The sequence below is a fragment of the Panthera tigris genome, chromosome D2 (assembly GCF_018350195.1).
Source record: "Panthera tigris isolate Pti1 chromosome D2, P.tigris_Pti1_mat1.1, whole genome shotgun sequence".
Taxonomy (NCBI): Eukaryota; Metazoa; Chordata; class Mammalia; order Carnivora; family Felidae; genus Panthera; species Panthera tigris.
In genome coordinates, this window is record NC_056670.1 from 52,769,793 (window position 1) to 52,788,608 (window position 18,816).

The 18,816-nt window shown below is 42.5% G+C and overlaps 1 protein-coding gene across 1 annotated transcript in view; it reads right to left on the minus strand.

The window, feature by feature from the left end:
* MYOF (myoferlin) overlaps positions 1-18,816 on the minus strand; it is a 162,239-nt gene that overhangs the window by 59,100 nt on the left and 84,323 nt on the right. Inside the window, 5 exon segments of the mRNA XM_007080098.3 lie at positions 673-779; positions 3,645-3,769; positions 5,000-5,177; positions 15,891-16,007; positions 17,181-17,305. Coding sequence (XP_007080160.2) covers positions 673-779; positions 3,645-3,769; positions 5,000-5,177; positions 15,891-16,007; positions 17,181-17,305 — 652 coding nt within the window.

Sequence of the window (18,816 nt, forward strand, 5' to 3'; positions counted from 1 at the left end):
CTGCTTGTGAGAAGTTTTCAATATGCTTTTCTTTTGGAATTTTCCTGTCCACTGCTCTATTAGCCAATATTTAAACTGAGTTTAGAATGAATCACTTCCCCTTTTGAGTTCCAAATGCCCAGAGTTCTGAGCTGTTTCTCTAAGTCACAGTTCTAGAAGGTTCTCCGGCTCAAGTCAAATCTACTGGCTTTGGGAAGGGAGCCTTAGATACAGTCTCTTAGGCATTCAGTAAAAAAAAGCAAGTAAAAAGGCTACTTCTAAAAATGTGTTTGTGCATTAGGAATGTGATTCTGAATGGCAAAATCAACGCTCCACCCCTAGACCCCATTCTCTGTGGGAGCCAGGCTTCACCCTTCTCCAGGAGGGGGGCCCACAAGCACAGGCCAGCATCCTCCTTCCTTGTCCCCACCGCTTGCCTGAGGCTGCCCTGGGATGTTTCCTTCAGGGCCCTCAGCTACCCCAGGCTGCTTTAGAATTGGCACCAAATCAGAAAGAACTTTTCCTGGTGGTGATTCAGAGACTCCTCCCAGTGACTAGGGCCTTTTGAGAAGCTTGACTAATTCAAATTCATTTTTTCAGGCCAACACTGGGAACAATCCTAGAGGCTCTCCTTACAGTTTCAGGGAGGAGAGCATGACTGGGAATTCTGAGATAGGAACAAGATCACTGTACCTTGTGTCTTCTATAACTTCGTCGATCAGCCTCAACCATAATTCGGCCAACTGGTTTGCAGGAATTTTACCTTGTATCCCTGATTTTAGAGCCTCTGTGTTTGATTGCTGGAGAGTTTGGAAAGAGAGGAAATAATCGGTTAATTGTGTGCCATGCCATTAAACCTAGTAAAGGTTTAATGTTCCTTTTCAAGAAAAAATACACAAAAGACTTGACAGAAAAACCAATGCATTTAATTTTTTACGTTTAGTAATGCTCACCATAGCTCAGCACTATTTACTTTTCTTCAAAAGGCAATCAACGCTGACATCTATAAGTAACAGGGCAATCTTTCATATATCCTTGACCTTTGAAACCATGTAAATATTTTATGTATTTAAAAAGTAAATAAAATAAAACCAATAAAGATGGGAGAAGGAATCCTACCATGGAATATAAAACAGAAACAAATGAACTATATGACTACACCAAACTGATCCAAATAATTTTTGAACACAATATTTTGATGATATACTCTCAATTTAAAGAAAAAAACCATTGGGGCGCCTGGGTGGCTCAGTCGGTTAACCCATTGGGACGCCTGGGTGGCTCAGTCGGCTGACTTCGGCTCAGGTCATGATCTCATAGTTGGTCAGTTCAAGTCCCGCATAGGGTTCTGTGTTGATCGCTCAGAGCCTGGTGCCTGCTTCAGATTTCTGTGTGTGTGTCTGTCTCTCTGCCCCCCCACTCACTCTCTCTGTCTCTCAAAAAAATGAATAAACGTTAAAAAGATTTGAAGAAAAGAACCATGAACATATCAAACTCTAAATTTGTTTGTTGCAGTGGTTTATCTATGGATATTAGGATTGAACAAATGAGCAAATGACGTTTCTCACTGTTGGAGAAAAGAGTTACAAATATAGAAATAGGGAAGACTAGAACAAACCTGTGACATTAGAATGGATTTGGAGTTAGGCTTATAAATTCATTGCTTTTCATATATTGATAGATCTAGAAATAAATCACACGTGAATACGTGTGTGCATGTGCCGTCATTAAGTCTGTCCACTGAGAAGGCCTAGAAGCAATGGCATCTAAATAGTAGTGAGCATCTAATACCCAGATCTTGGTTTTCATATGATATTCCCGCTAAGAGGAAACAGAATTCTTCAGAAAATTGGCAATTTGAGAATTAGGGCAGAGCAGTACAAGATGAGCCCAGAACATACTATTGTGTCACTTTGAGCATCTGCTGACACAGATTGAGAGAGTGCCCACCATGATCATCAAAAGTCCTGATCATGGAAAGCCCCCATGTTGTCCAGATCAGCATGGAATAAGGATAGCCTGATCAATGCTGAGGAGAAGTACAAGGAAGAAAAAGGCCTGAAGAATACCCAAAACATAATCAGAATAGAGGGTTGACCAGTTCTTTACTAATTTCCTTGAGACGGAGGACTGGAAGTTAATACCATAACCAGACTGCGTGTCAGGTGAACAATTATGCTTAACTTAAACTACAATTCTCCTTCAATATCATCTTTATAATATAAAACAATATATTTTTTAATGTTTATTCATTTATTTTGAGAGAGAAAGAGACAGAGAATGAGCATGGGGGGGGGGGGGCAAGGGGCAGAAAGAGGAAGGGGAGAGAGAATCCCAAGCAGGCTCTGTGCTGTCAGTGCAGAGAAAGACATGGAGCTCAGTCTCATGAACTATGAGATCATGACCTGAGCCAAAATCAAGAGTTGGCTGTTTCAATCCATAAGAGACTCTTAAATACAGAGAACAATCTGAGGGTTGATGGGGTGGGGGATATGGGAGAGAGGAAAATGGGTTATGGGCATTGAGGAGGGCCCTTGTTGGGATGAGCACTGGGTATTGTATGTAAGCAATGAACCACAGGACTCTACCCCAAAAACCAAGAGCACACTCTGCACACTGTATGTTAGCCAATTTGACAATAAATTATATTAACAAAACAAAAAAAAAGAGCCTGCCGCTTAACCAACTGAGCCACCCAGGTGCCCCCATAAAACAATATGTTTAGATTTTGCTGTGGAATCTTAGATCAGGTAAATTCCAGGACCCCCACATGTATTGGTCTTACCCTGACAGAGGTTAGACCTTAGAAAAAATTAATACTAATATAATCTGGAAATCAAAACACTAATCACACCAATTTAGTATCTTTGACTTAGAAATATCCCAACCATGTGCCCCTCCTCATCAATATCAACTAGATGGAAAATTACAGATACCACATCTGTGCAGTTTCTGCCAGAGGGAACTCCCAACCTCCAAACAAGGAAAGTTCCCTCTAGTTTACAAAAAGAGCATAAAATGTCAGGCTCTGGTTCCTCTGAGCCCACCTCTTCCCACAGTGGAGATTTTTACTCCTTTAACAATAGAGCTCTAAGGGCTGCATATTTCTATTGGCATGAACCATTCTCCACACCACTCCTAACTGTGGCAGAACCTGTGGGTTGTCCTCCCACTTCAATATCCACCCCCCTCTTCCTCAGGAAGAGGACTTTTATCTGGCCTATGCCAACCCAAGCATAAGATGGCACTTCCCAGTCCCCTTAGAGTGAGATGTAGTTGTATGACTGGATTCTGGCCAATGGAAAATGAGTAGAAATCAAGTGTGTGACTTCTGGGTCTTTCCCTCCAAGGGAAAGGCCTGTGCCATCTACTTCCCCATTCCTCTTCCCTCAGGCTTGAGGGCAGGCTTAGTGGTGAGCAGCCTCAACCATGCAGACAATGACAACTCCTTAGTGATGGCAGAGCAACAAGAGGGAAGGAGTGCATGTCCCCAACATCTCTGAACCTCCATGCCAGCCTTGGATCACTGATGTCAACTGTTACTAAAGAAATAGCTCTTATCTTGCTTATCACTATATTCTGATGTCACTTACAGGGCCTACCTTGTAACTAATACATAATTCACTCTGTCCAGTGGAAAGGAAATATAGAAAAGATAAACTTACCAGCCGTTCTGCCATGGTTAGGAGAGTGTTCACCGCATCCAGGCGATGACTAATGTCCTCCCAGTATGAAGTCAGGGTAACAACTGGCTTTGTGTGGGCCCAAGGCAAGTAATAATAGTAGTTTCCTGGTGTAGAACATTGAGGGTCAGTGAACATTGGACACTTAAACAACATGTCTATTAAGAGATGTGTAAAATGGGCTACAGGTTAATCCATCCATATGCTTGGGGAATGGTTTGGGGTGATCTTATTTTTAAATTTTATCCAATGAAGCCACCAAGGGATAGACAGAAAGTTTTTTATTCATTCAACCTGTCTGAAAATCTCTCTAAAATACCCTAGTAAGCCGAACGCAACAATTTTAGGATCTTGCAGTGGTTCAGGATCACCGATGATTACATAACACTGCAGCAGAAAATAGAGATGGGAGTTTAGATTATATGTGTTTGTACCTGAAAAGTGCTATTCTAAATATTTTTGTTGGAACTGGGGCAAGAAAAAAAATGATTTTCTATTTTGTAAAGCATGGATTCATGGGGTTTGGTATTACTTAGAACCTTACAGGGATTAACAATTACCAGCCAACTTTTTTCTAGTACATTTTATATTTTCACACTGCTTGTACAAAAATTAGGTAAAAATTATGGCAATACTGTTGGAACATTTGATCAGAACGTCTCTCTCCTTTCTACATACTCTTAAACCATTTGTTGATACCTTTACTTGCGCATTCTCATACTCCACTTTGTTATTTTATACACTAGAATGTATACTCCTTAAAAGTAGAGACTGTTTCTCATCCATGTTTGTTCAAACACAGCTATTTAATCCTCACAGGAACTCTGGAGAAGATAATGAAACTGAAGGTAAGAACTGAGTGATGCGGCTAAGGTCATAGTGCTGGAGAGTAACAGAATGAAGACCGGAAGCTTGATTTTCCAGGACCTGAGCCAGTGTCCCATCCATTTCAACTACTCAATCTAAGAGCAGTTTGGGGCTTGGTAGGGTGGAGTTGGGCAGGGTGGGAGCTGACTCTCACCAGGTGGGAACTCTGGGGACCTCAGAGTTCAGCAAGTCACCATCTTGTGATTTTACAAAACAGAGCCAGTGTGAAAGCTGAACACGGCAAGGAGGCTGGGGTTCAGACCCTGGCAAAGGGCCTGCAACTTCTTGGGTTTGACCTGTCTTGAAGGTGCTCGAACTCTAGCCACCTGTCTTCCCCATTTAATCTTTTCTTTCCACTAAGCATATGCTGAAGATAATGACTGCCAAAGGGAGAATACGTTGGGTGCTTCTTGTCCTGTGATGCACCCACCGTAAACTTATGAGAAGAGGATGGTTAGAGGCAGTCTTACCATCAAATATGGCACGGCTGTATTGAGTAGTTGATGCCAAAGGCTTACAAGTTGTGTCAAACTTGTTGCCGTAGTTCCCAATGCTGACTTCAAACTGAATGGCCTCGCCAACATCTTGCAACATGGTGGCTGAATGGAACACGGCAGACAGGCTATACTTCCGCCTTCGTTGGTATTTCTGTAAAGTATGGGCAGACGTAAGGCTCGGTGAAACTCCTTTTGCTCTTATTTATATGTGGGTGTCTAGCAGATGTAATTCTAAAACTAATAATTAGTATGGAATTAAATGCCAGTAGAGAATGTTCTTAAATCTAGCAGTTTTTCTTGTACTCATACAAGTGGGCAAAGATAGAAGTACCAGGATATTCACTGCAGTGTTGACTGAAATAGAGAGAAAAAAAAAAAAAAATGAAAGCAATACAAATGTCTAGCAATAGGTCACTGGTTAAACAAACTATGTTACATCCATATAATGCAATAAAGTTAGTAAAAAGATAGATTCATATGTGCAAATGTATTTTAAGTGAACTCATTAATTATATATTTTAATATTGGCATATGCATGGAGAATGTGTAGAATAGAAATAAAATTGTTGACAGTTATATTGGGAAGGTAAAAAGATTATGGCTAATCGTACTTTCTAATTTATATGTTTTTAATTTTTTGAATTGCTTGAGTATTAATTTTCTTTTTCTTCTACTTTTTAACAAAATGTTTATTTATTTTTGAGAGAGAGAGAGAGTGTGAGGAAGGGGCAGAGAAAGAGGGGGACAGAGGATCCGAAGCAGGTTCTGCACTGGCAGCAGAGAGCCTGATGCGAGGCTCAAACTCATGAACCCTTAGATCATGACTTGAGCCGAACTCAGACGCTTAACTGACTAAGCCACCTAGGTGCTCCTTTAGTATTAATTTTCAAATAAAAAACAACAATAAAGATTTTTAATGTAAGACTTTAAAATTAACTGAATTTAGGTGAACTTATTTTCCTGTTTTCTGAAACAGAAATCAAACGTTATTTTTTCCTTTCTCTCTTTTTAAAAAAATTACCGGGGGAGAGCCTGGGGGACTCAGTCATTTAAGCATCCGACTTCGGCTCAGGTCATGATCTCACGGTTCATGGGTTCAAGCCCCGTATCGGGCTCCCACATCAGGTTCTGTGCTGACAGCTTGGAGCCTGGAGCCTGCTTCAGATTCTGCATCTCCCTCTCTCTCTGCCCCTCCCCCGTTTCCACTCTGTCTCTCTCTCTCTCGAAAATAAATAAACATTAAAAAAAAATTACTGGTTTATTGAGTGTGTGTGTGTGAGGGAGTTGAACATAGGGCCAAAAATGACCACACCGAGGATCTTTCAGCTTGGCAGAAATGACCATGAGCCCTTCAGGCCTTCCTTAATCCGAGCACATAAAGTCTCCTGAATCCACAGATTGCTCAGATGGCATCTCTCCTTCTTTGTGGATCATATCCTCACTGATCTTTGGGTACTCTGCCTTCTTTAGTCAAACAGAGCCGTGCAATGGTTGAAATTGCTGTACCTCATTATGTTCTAGGCGTTCTGCCACTTAATACCGTCCACATCTAGACTCTGTTCCGGATCTCAATTGGTATCCAATCTCTGTAGACACTTGTCAAGCTTAGGGGTGAGAATACCAGTGGTTACACTTGTCTACATGCTTCACTAGAGGGTTCATGGAGACCCATGAGTGATAATACTCAAATTGTTTGACGAATTTCTCACTATGGCAAGTTTACTTTGAAAGCCCTTAGAGAAGGAACTCCCAGATCTGGAGTCCTTCAATTTGAGATTTGGAGGCCACATTGCTATCAAACTTTGGCATATGCTGAATCTTATTGTCGTTGGATTTGCTCTTTTGCATTCCCACCTTGCTACCAATTTGTGCAGCATAATCTACGTAGCAACGTAATGACACATTTCACCTTCAAGAAGCTAACAAAAATTGGGGCACCTGGGTGGCTCAGTCGGTTGAGCATCCGACTTCAGCTCAGGTCATGATCTCATAGTCTGTGAGTTCAAGCCCCACGTTGGGCTCTGTGCTGACAGCTCAGAGCCTGGAACCTATTTCAGATTCTGTGTCTCCCTCTCTCCGCCCCTTCCCCGCTCATGCTCTGTCTCTCTCTGTCTCTCAAAAATGAATAAACATTAAAAAAAATTGTTTTTAAAAAGAAGCTAACAAAAATTACGTGATCCCAGTAGGATATTTGTCAACCGATTTCCTTTTCTTTTGTTATTCATCCATACCATGGCCTTTATTCTATTAAATGTATCACAATCATGGGCAGTTCTTCTGCCTTGTATGATGTAAGAATATGTTCTTTCATTCACAGAAGTACTTGGACAACAGTATCAAAAATTTCTTTTTTCAAATTGCGGTGAAACACACATAACATAAAATTCTCCACATGAGCCATGTTTAAGTGTGCAGTTCGGTGGCCTTAGGGACCTTCACATTGGTGAGCTACCATCACCACCATCTATCCACAAAACTCTGCCCATCTTATAAAATTGAAACTCTGTACCCATTAAACCCCAACTCCCCATTCCCACCTCCTTTCTGTCTCTCTGAGTTTGGCTACTCTGGGTATCTCATGTAAGTCAAATCAAACATTTGTCCTTTTGCGACTGGCTTATTTCACTTAGTTCAATGCCTTCAGTGTCCAGCCATGTGGTAGCACATGTCAGAGTTTCCTTCCTTTTTAAGACTAAAGAATTCTCCATTGTACTGTTGAAAGATAAACTGGGGCATGTTGAAAAGTTTTAAGATTTTATTTGAGCAAACACAGATTGGATTGGGCAGTGACAAAGCAGAAGCGGTTAAGAGTGCTCCACCTACAAGAGCTGAGGAAAGACTTTCAGAGAGCAAATGTGGAAGGAAGGCAAGGACATTATTTGACTGGCGCTGGCTTAAGTGGTTGCATTATTTGGGAAAGTCTAGTTGGTTATTTGCGCTTCATTGTCCTTTGGTTTTGATTTCTTAACCTGGAAGCATTTACAGGCCTAAGTTCTGGTTTGCTTATGTAGGCTGCCCAGGCATTACAGCCACTTCTGTCTAATGGCATCCTTGTTTAATAAGTTTAGCAGTGTGTATATACCACATTGGTCTGTCCATTCATCTATCGAAGGATTGCTATCAATGGACGGCTTCTATCTTTTGGTTATTATGAATAATGCTGCTATACACATGGGTGTACAAATATCCACTTGAGTCCCTGCTTTCAATTGTTTTGGGTCTATACACAGCAGTGGATTTTGGAATCACATGGTAATTCTACTTTTAACTTCTTGAGGACTGTTTTAAGAACATCTGACAGGGACTGTAGTTTGTTGTCTTGAAGAACCACAGGACGTGCCACTATTACAAAGTCTCTGTTTTGGTTAAAAGGATTTTTGACATGGTACAAGGGAAACCCTCAATAGGATTTCATCAGAAATCCTTCTGAGTTTCAATCTTTCTTGAAAGTCTTTCCAAAACATTGGTTTGAAAACTTAGCTGCGTACTGAATCACCTGAAGGGCTTTGAAATATCCTCATAGCTGGGTGCCACATCCCAGAGACTGCCTAGCACTGTGAATTTAAAATTTTTCCTACTTACATTAGTCCACCGTCACTTTGGCAGAGAGGGGGTTGGAGACTTTTATCGCTTGTCAGGAGTCCCTTTAACTATCCACACCTAAGCCTCCTGAACTATCCATGGTTCAGGAATGCTGTGGAAATTCTGGGTTTGGTTTAAATTGTGTGAAAATTAGAAAGCAGGAAGTTATTTGTATTAGTCAGAACTTCTATATACAGCATAACTTCTTTGTAAACCATCTGGGATGATCTAAGAGAAGGGAAGGAGCAAAAATATGAGACATAATTTGGGGCCTAAGTCAGGCCCCCCCCAAATGACCAGCATTTAAGCTGGTGCCATCTGCTAATACAGAGGGTGCAGAGAAGAGAGAAAGTGCATGGGGAGGCTGTGGAAGGGGTGGGGATGCCACTTCCGGCTGGGCTGGCTCTGCCTTGCACACCTCTACATGGCCACGATTCCATTAGATCTCCCTGGGTTTTCCTGAGCATAGCTCGCAGTCACCTGCACCCTGGTAGCACCCTCACCCTGAAGAGTTTGAGCTCTAAGACAGTAATTTAGGTTTTGGCCATCACCACACCTCCCAACAGAGCGGCACACTCTGTGAGCGAGCCGCTCAAGATGGAGCTGCAAACTGGGTGGCTTCACAGGTCCAAACTCCACAAGGGGCAGGGGATCTACATCTGCTCACCTGCCCCAGAGCCAGGCTCTGGACTGTGAAGTCTAGAATTCTGCCCTCCCCCCAGCCCTTCCTCACTTCCCCTGTGCCTCAGGGCTCAAAGAGGGGGAGAGAAGAAGAAACAAACAACAAAGTTTAGAAAAGTCAGGAGCCTCAGCTTTTGTTCCCTGTGTTGCCTTTGGGCAAAACTGCTCATAATGGGGAAAGTTAAAGAATGTAAATTATAATCTACTGAACACTGACGGATGTTTCTTTGACTTTGTAGGGCCTTGGGGCTCTCTTTCCAATCATCAAAGACCGGTGTGTGTGGTAGATGCAGGTAGTATCAGAGTTTTAGGAGTAAATCTGGAGAAGGTGTGATTTTTGTCAAGCAGAATACTGAAAAAGGGGTAACAAGTAACAGCTCTTAAAAGTGGCTGGGGGACCACCAGGCGTGGGACATTAAGGATCAGTGACAAGGAGACTGTGCCAAAGAAAACTGCCCGACTTGCCACCTTTGGTCTATTTACTAAAGGCGGCTGACAACTAGCGGAGCTGGTGGAAGAATCTGAACGTGTTATTTCAAGCAATATTTGTTGAGCACTTACGTGGGCCAGACGAATGGGAGAACTCAAGGAGGTTCTAACTGAGCAGAAGACAGAACACGTGTTCATAAAATGGTCCCAAAATATGTTAGGTCACACACGAGAAGACTGGGAAGGAGTAGGGTGGAAGTGGTCTAGGAACAGATCCCAGATGGTGGAGACAAAACGATGGCGTCCTTTAGTGACTGGGCAGAGGTTTCAGAAGCCAGCAGGTGTCTGAATAGAACTGGGATGCCACGCTTCATCTTCTACCTGCCTGATTCCTTAGGGAGGTGGCCACAGGTGGAACCCAGCTGCATCTCTTCAAGGGTCTCTCGACTGGAGCCAGTTCAGCTCTAAGGAGGCGGGGCAGCTCTATGGCGACTGAGTAGGAAAAATTCACTCTCCCTCCTGTGTTCCTCCTTTACTCTCGCAGGACTACCACACTCCGAACACTTCTGATACCAGACGTGTAGTGGATTTTCCCACAGCACGCAATTCTGCAACACCAGTTGGGTGTCCTACAGGTGAACTCAATTCTGACACTATCTACCCAGAGACAGAACGTCTCAGTCCCACTAGACTGCCCCATCCCCACTTCAGATCCCTGTCGAAAGTCCAGGTTCTGATCGATCGGGTATAAATTGGAGGCTCCCATGACTTCCTCCTCAGAGTTGATTAACTTGCTAGAGCAGCTCACAAAACTTGGGAAAGCAGTTTACTTACTGGTTACCAGTTTATTATAACAGGATATGATAAAGGCTACAGGTGGGCATCCAGATGGAACTGCTGCATAGGACAAGGTATGTGGCGGGGACACGGAGCCTCCACGTCTTCTCTGGGCACAACACTCTCCCCAAACATGCATGTATTCACATCCCAGAAGCTCTCTGAATCCTGTATCTTGGGGATTTTGTATGAAGGTTTCATCACATAAGTGTGATGGATCATTAACTCAATTTCTAGCCCCTCTCGGGAGAACAGGGGGTAAGGCAGAAAGTTCCAAGCTTCTAATCATGGCTTGGTCTTTCTCATGAGCAGCTTCAAACGAGGAGCCCATAAGAGTCACCTCACTAGAACAAAAGACTCACCTACCACCCAGGAAATCCCAAAAGATTTAGGAGCTCAGCGTCAGGAACCAGAGTCAAAGAGCAAATACTAGCACTATGATTTCACAGCAACCAAGTCGCCCTCTTGAACACGACCAGAAATTTCATTATTTGCGTATGACCTGGAACATGGGATCTTTGGAAATGGGAAAAGGGTCAGGATTATCTTCGAGGCCAATGGTTCCCGGTGGTTACACAAATCTGCTCATCTCACTCTCTTACCAGGCTCCTGGTTGCCTGCACTGGGGCTGTGTCTTCAGAATCTCAGCTCCTCTCCTGCTTTTTAATGTTACTGGGATTTTAGTTTATAGATTTCGTTTTTGCTTTTATTAAATTTATGACAGAAGCCATTTTGCTATCTGGGTTTAATTATTTGGATCAAAGAAAAGTAACTTTGTTTTCTATTTCAGTTTATAAAAAGCTGTTCTTTTATACTGTTGACATATACTGTGGCAACTGTATACCGTTGGCTCTTTGTTTTTTGAGTTTCTTTTTGGTTTTATTTTTTACTAAATCTATGACACAGGCTTCTTTGCCTGTATGTGTTTAATTATTTGGAGTAAAAAAGAAAAAAGAATTCAGTTTTGCATTCTAGCTACCATACTTTGTTGAATCTCTTCCTATCCCTTCCCTCTCCCCCTGTCTATTACTAGTGCTTAAAATAAAAAGAAAGGCCACGAACTTAAATTCTGTTCTGGTGACAGCACAAAGTAAAGAGGCACTGTAATTGCTGAGAACCCATGGCCGGATTTCTGCCTGAACCCAAGTTGTAGCTGGACTCTTCAAGAGCCAATCTATAACAACTCAAGTCCAGAACCACCCATGCCATACCATATGTCTCCATAGAGGCCTTTGGGGGTTTTTTAGCTATTTTCTTGCACGATCCTGGCAGTAAATGGCATGTAAGCTGTTCCACTTTCCCACCCACCCTCTCTTCTTTTTCCTTTTTCTAAATTTGTTCTTAAGATGTGTTACGATTCCTTACCTTCAGAATTGATGGTGGTATGGGGTGGATAGAAAGACTCACACCAGGATCTTATTGACCGGGGGAATTTGTTTTGGCTCTGTGTCTCTTTAACAAGTAAACAACCAAAACAAAATGAGTATATATTACATGATCCCACCACATACACTTCTTATAGAGATTCGTCTTGATTTATGACCTCGTCTGCAGAAGCAAGTTTGGAAAAGTCAGGATAAGTCCAGCACTCAAGGTCTTCAAGGGTCCCCTGTTGTTACTATGTTATGGTAGATTTATCATTTGCAAGGATTATGTTCCTGAGATCACAGCAAATCCCGAAAGTCAATAATGTCACAATAGTCTATCATTACCCCCATGAAATGTAACAAAGTAACTGAAAACTCTGGGGGACTGCTTCAGACCCTATGTAAGAGTTGTGCACCGGGGCACCTGGGTGGCTCAGTCGGTTAAGCAGCCGACTTCGGCTCAGGTCATGATCTCGCAGTCCGTGAGTTCGAGCCCCGTGTCGGGCTCTGTGCTGACAGCTCAGAGCCTGGAGCCTGTTTCAGATTCTGTGTCTCCCTCTCTCTGACCCTCCCCTGTTCATGCTCTGTCTCTCCCTGTCTCAAAAACAAATAAAACGTTAAAAAAGATTAAAAAAAAAAAAAAAAGAGTTGTGCACCGGTGTCAGGAATAGAGAAGCACAGAGCCTCACTCTCATGGACATGCAGACTGGGTGATGGCTAGGTGCACTGACCAGCACTCACACACCTGCTTTTCTGCACACCTGACTCAATTTCTCACCTCAGCAAAATCACTCCTCGCTACACATCAGAAACTCCGGGATAACTCAAGAGTGGTCAACACCATTAATGCCAAATCCAAGAATGGCATTATGGCACCATTGGTGGCATGATATAAGTCGCAAATGGTATTATTTATGTGTCTGTATATCAGTGGGAATAGGTAGGATGACAAGGAGTAGAGTGATGGAGAGACACTTGATAATTTCTTGAAGACTTATCTCCCAAGAGTTCTTAACCTAATCTGGCCTTTATATCCACTTGTTTGATAGGCTGATTCAGGAAATAGAAGCAAGTGCCCTAGAATTTTTTTATTGGATACATTAATGTATAGAAACTGGGAAAACTATGACTTAAAATTTCTAAGCAGTTTCTGATTCTAGGAGTCGAGATATGAATTGACATTCAAGGCAGACCATTGCTTTGCTTAGAAAACTTCTTTGGACGGACCTTTAACTATAATACAAAACACACACCTACCGGGGTTCTTTTCACCATTTAAATAACCTGACTTCAACTGTTCCATTTGGTCACATGCACTGTTAAGTGTATGTTTTAGCCAGAACTATGTTATAATCTGTGCTCGTAGAGGGGGGAGAAGTGATCCTTTCCCTGTGAGAACTTGGACTGATGACCTGTGGCTTGCCGGTAGTAGGTGTAAGGTTCCTTCCTGAGGCTGAGGGGTGGAGACAGAGGTAACCTGTGAAAGAATGTGTGGCCCAGTCTTCTCTTACAGGGGAAGACACAGGTGCTGGATTGAAATCTGTGTGGCTCATGAATAACTGGACTCCTAATGTTCCAAACACGCCAGGACCGAAAAATCCAGAATATACTGCTTCGGACTCTAACCTCCTAATGTTGGCTTCTTGGGAGTCCATGAACAAGGCTACAATGGTCTGGGGGAGAAGGGAGAGTTTCCTCTAAAGGGAGTAGATATTTTCCTTGTCACTCATCCTGAAAGGGGCAAATCTCACAACAGGCAGACATGAAACTCCTAGAAAGGAGAAGGCCTTGTTTGGCTGGGAATTCATAGCACTCGACACGGACGTTGAGGTGGCCATGTGTACAGGGTGGTGTTGGGAATAGGGGCAGGTGGGGAGCCGAGCCCTGCCACAGTAAGCAGGCTAGAGAGAGGCAGGGAGGCCAACTGCAACAGACCCAGAAAGCTGGTCTGAGCCCAGAGCTTTGAGATTAGCCATTTCAAGTTACTCATTTCACGGTTTCCCTACTCTTACTGGAGGTAAAAGTTTTTCTAAAATTGCCGTTTGGTTTCCGACGTAATGTGGAGACATAAGAGAAGGGTCTATCCCCTGCCTGGGACGGAGGGGAAGGTGAAGGAGACAGCTTCAAGAAGCTTGTTGGGTCAGGGGTGGAATCCAGCAAAGAGTGGCCCTGGGCACGGAGCCATAAGTAAGCTGGATGCTCTGGCAAACAGTTCAGATTTCTGGAACACATAAGCATCAACCCGGGATTCTCAGAAATAGGTGGGGGAAGATGTGGTGTACACATACAAAATGGAATATTATTCAGTCATGAGAAAGAAGGAAATCCTGTCATTTGTGACAACATGGACAGACCTGGAGAGCATCAAGCTAAGTGAGATAAGCCAGACCGAGAAAGACACTGTATGATATCACTTATATGTGGAATCTAAAAATGTCAAACTCTGGGGCGCCTGGGTGGCTCAGTCGGTTAAGCGTCTGACTTCAGCTCAGGTCACGATCTCACGGTCCGTGAGTTCGAGCCCCGCATCGGGCTCTGGGCTGATGGCTCAGAGCCTGGAGCCTGTTTCAGATTCTGTGCCTCCCTCTCTCTCTGCCCTCCCCCATTCATGCTCTGTCTCTCTCTGTCTCAAAAAATAAATAAACGTTAAAAAAAATTTTTTTAAAAGTCAAACTCATAAAGACAGAGAGTAGAAGGGCAGTTACCAGGGGTTGGGGAATTGGGAAGATGTTGGTCAAAGTGTACAAACTTGTAGTTAGAAGACAAATTCTGGAGATGTAATGCAGTGCGTAGTGATTATAGTCAACGATGCCATATTACATGCCTCAAAGTTGCTGACAGACTAGATCTGGAGTGTTCTCACCACAAAAAAGAAATGATAATTATGTGACATGATGGCAGTGTTAGCTAACACTACAGTGGTAATCATATTGCAATATGTAAGTATACCAAATCAACACACCATGTACCTTAAACTTACACAGTGCTATGTGTTAATTTTTTAGAAGTCAAAAAATAAAAATATTAATAAACTAGCATATTTATTTTTAAAACTCATAACGGTATAGGATGTGTTGGAAATGATTCAGTGGGCAACAGAGACAGGGCTAACTAAATATTGGGTTATCCATCACATATGTTAACAAATCTGTATTGCAGATGTCAATTAATTGACAAGGAAAAAAAATGAGCATTTTACAGCTTAATGATAGTAATATTCTTCTTCTGGGATTTATTACCTTGAGTTAGTAACACTGGCATTTGAATTTACTAGGAAAAAACTACATCTGTAGCTCTCTACCATATGGATCATGGGCGCTTAAATTGTGTCCATAGAGGAGAAAGAGCTGATTGGAAAGAAAGAAAGAAAGAAAGAAAGAAAGAAAGAAAGAAAGAAAGAAAGAAAAGAAAGGAAGGAAGGAAGGAAGGAAGGAAGAAAGAAAGAAAGAAAGAAAGAAAGAAAGAAAGAAAGAAAGAAAGAAAGAAAGAAACGGTTGCGGAGGTGAATTTGGAAGACTTCTGTCTTCAAGGAGGAATTAATATAAACGTGCCCTCAGATGCTGGGAAGCTTGAGATATGCCTACTTCTGAAAGTGGAAATGATTAATGGTGGCACCAATGCCATTTGGGATGGCTCTTGCGGCCACTTCCCCAGGACCACACAACCCCAGTTAGCAAACAGGCCATTTGGTTCAGAGGTATCACTGCTCCTGCCAATTTTCGGTAGGGTATTAACATCACAAAAGATGAAGCAAGCCTCACTCACCATACAGCTGTTCTAGATAGATCAAGAGGGTGTTAAATAGATCCAGAGGTACTTGCTATGACTCAGCTCTCCAACTCTGCCACAGCTGATCCTGCAGTCCCTCGATGTCCCCACTTGCTCAGGCAGGCCAGCACGAGCCACCCACCGCCAATCCCCTAACACCCCCTTTTCCATACCAAGCATCATCCACACTCCAAAGTTACCTCCACAACCAGCAGGTCATCATTTGAAATGGGCTCAAGTTTTTTGTCTGGTGGTGTCTTTTCAAGAAAAGTGCTTAATTCAACCAAGATTCTGCCTCTGTAGGCAACTCCTTCCCCCTGAAAGGCAACAACACGAAATCATTCCTGCAGGCCTGAACAACAGCAAAAAGAACTGTCTCTCTAGTCAGGCTAATGCCAGCTACAGTTTAGTGTTTCCTTCCCGTGGCCCTAACCTCCAAATTCAATCGGTCAACAAATCTCTCAGTTGGGTTCAGGTCTTTGGTAGCTGAAAGAAAAGTCAGTGACTTCAGGAAGGGATCCAAAGAGAGCTGGGGAGCCAGGGCTGAAAGGGATCTTAGCTATGACTAGGTCAGAGGCTTTCAAGCCATGCTCTGGACCCTGAAGAGGTTCCCAGAGGCTAGGGGTGGGAGTGGAAGGTACTCAAAGTCTCCCTTACCCTACTTCAGTAGAGCAGCTCTACGTAATCTGTGTCAACTTGGCTCCTTCCCTACTCTTCTCAGGAAGGGAAGGCTGCCAGGTTGGCAACCAGGGCAAGTCTCAGAGCAGCCAGGAAATAAAAGAGGAAGATGTTTTGGGTGTAGCTAAGCATAAGGATGAAGAGCGGATACTCCTCTCTCCATATCTGGCAGTGCTGGCAACAGAATTTTCTGGAGAGGAAGGGAAGGCTTCCACTTCCACAGCCAGTCCATTACCCCTGCTCCCTCAGGGCTTTATCTCTACCTCAGTCCCTTTCTTGGGCCTTCAGAACTGACTGAAAGACATTACTTTGGCTTCTAATATGCTGGAAAGAGCATTTCCCGTCTCTGGGCCTCCATATCCTCATCTATAAAATGAAGATGTTGGATTGGATCAGGGATAGCAGTTCCTTCAGGCATGTCACCTCCAATCATTTGGTAAATTCCTAGAACACAGTATCGAACAGAATTCTGAGGCAGCACATTTGCTTGTTAGGAAAGCGCCAGCATTGATCACTGACATCTGCCCTAAGTGCCAGACAGGGGGAATGGCCATGCTGTGCATTTGTAATTGCCAAATTAGATGGTCTCCAGGATCCTTTCCTAGCCTTGTATTCAAAGACTTGAGGAGTGTGGGACTTCTGTCCTTCAACACTTGATCAGTCACATGTCGGGTCTATCTGTGTGTGTGTGTGTGTGTGTGTGTGTGTGTGTGTAGAGATTCCCTAGATATGAGACTTAATTATAACCGTTATAAGAAGGAATCACATTAATCAGTGTTCCATTAATAACAAATCTTAATTGAGACACTAACCTTGCCAGTATTTAGCTCATCATAGGGGTCTGGGAATCCTGTGTACTCTCTGGGGCTTCCGTAAAGGTTCAGGTAACAAGGTCCAAATGTTGGCACAAAGCCCACCTCTGTTTCTCCTGTATTTGCTGAGAGATAACATCATTATTAGATTTTAGGCTTTTACTGATTAATCTATTGAAATAAATATTAGTTATTAGTTAGCCGAGTGAGACTATTTTCCTCTAATTTGTGAGTTAGTTGTATTAATGCAAATTACAAGCACTTGTGAGACTTGCAATATTTCCCTTTTCTTATTGCTATAAAACATTAAACAAAAAATTCAGGGGATAGTTCAGGTAAACTTATGTTGTTATTATAGAAAGATAATGCTATGCAAATGAAAGAATAATAAGGCTTTCGAGTTGATCTTCACATTTTTTGCAAGTTTATAATTGGCCTTGTATTAAATGTGTCATTGGTAATTGGGATAGTTTGGGGTAATTGGTAATTTGGGGAAGTCATTTAAATGATATATACCAGATGAACTGCATTTGTTCCCCCCAAATTCCACTTAGACTAAAATAGTTAGTACAAATATGGCAGATGCTATTAAAAATACGAGACATTAAAAATTTTTATATATAACAGTGAACTGCCTGCCTTTGGTTAGGACCATATGATATTTATAAGCAACATAAAGTCCCCATTCAAACATTCTATCTCTGATGAGCATCCAATATGCTCCATATTTCTGCTACCTTGTCTTAGCAAGACTGCTCCCCAGTGCAGTGAGGGGAACTGAGGGCAATGTAAGAAATAATGGAGTCACAGGGAGACTGTGGGTGAAGATGGGGAAATGTCTCCAACCATCTGAATGGCTCCCATATGAAGAAGGATGGACTTGTTTCCAAAAACACAGTAAGGGCCACTGATGGGTGCTACGAGGAGGTATTCTTTATTTCACTCGATATAAGGAAGATCTTTGTAGGAATTAGAGATGTCAAACAATGGGACAGATCACACTGGTGAAAGAGGAAATGTTGAGGCTAGGGTTTTCAGGATTATCATCAAAACAAGTCCTCTATGAATGAGAAGTTAACCTATAGCCCTTTCCAACTCTATGATTATATGTAAGGGAGAAAGATAAATGTGGATTAGCAGGTGAGCAGAATGCCCATTAGTGAACAGTTGACCAGACTGTATACAAATGTGCTCTTGCAATTTTTAAAAATTATTATTTGAGATTCTTACACCATGTATAAATGCGCTTGGGCACTTTTGAGAAGAGGGAGGAACCATACACACTGGCAGAGATTAATTAAAGTGCAATCTCGGTGAAGAATGCACGAGAAAAGAAACATTTAAATTAAGATGTAGGAAAGTAACAACTGACAGCCTAAGGGTGAGACTTGGTAATGCCCTGCGGTGCCATACTTGACACCTGTTTGGAAACTTCTTGTGAAACCCAAATGGGGACCAAGAATTTTTCCAACAGATTTCTCTGGATTGTGCTATCCTGTTACCAAATGATCAGGGTAAAATGAATATTATATCTGGACATATGGATTGGTTTGGCTTTATCTAATCTGCCATATGGAACATGGACACAGTTGACTACTTGATTATTAATAAGCAGGGTTTTGATTGCTTTTCTTGT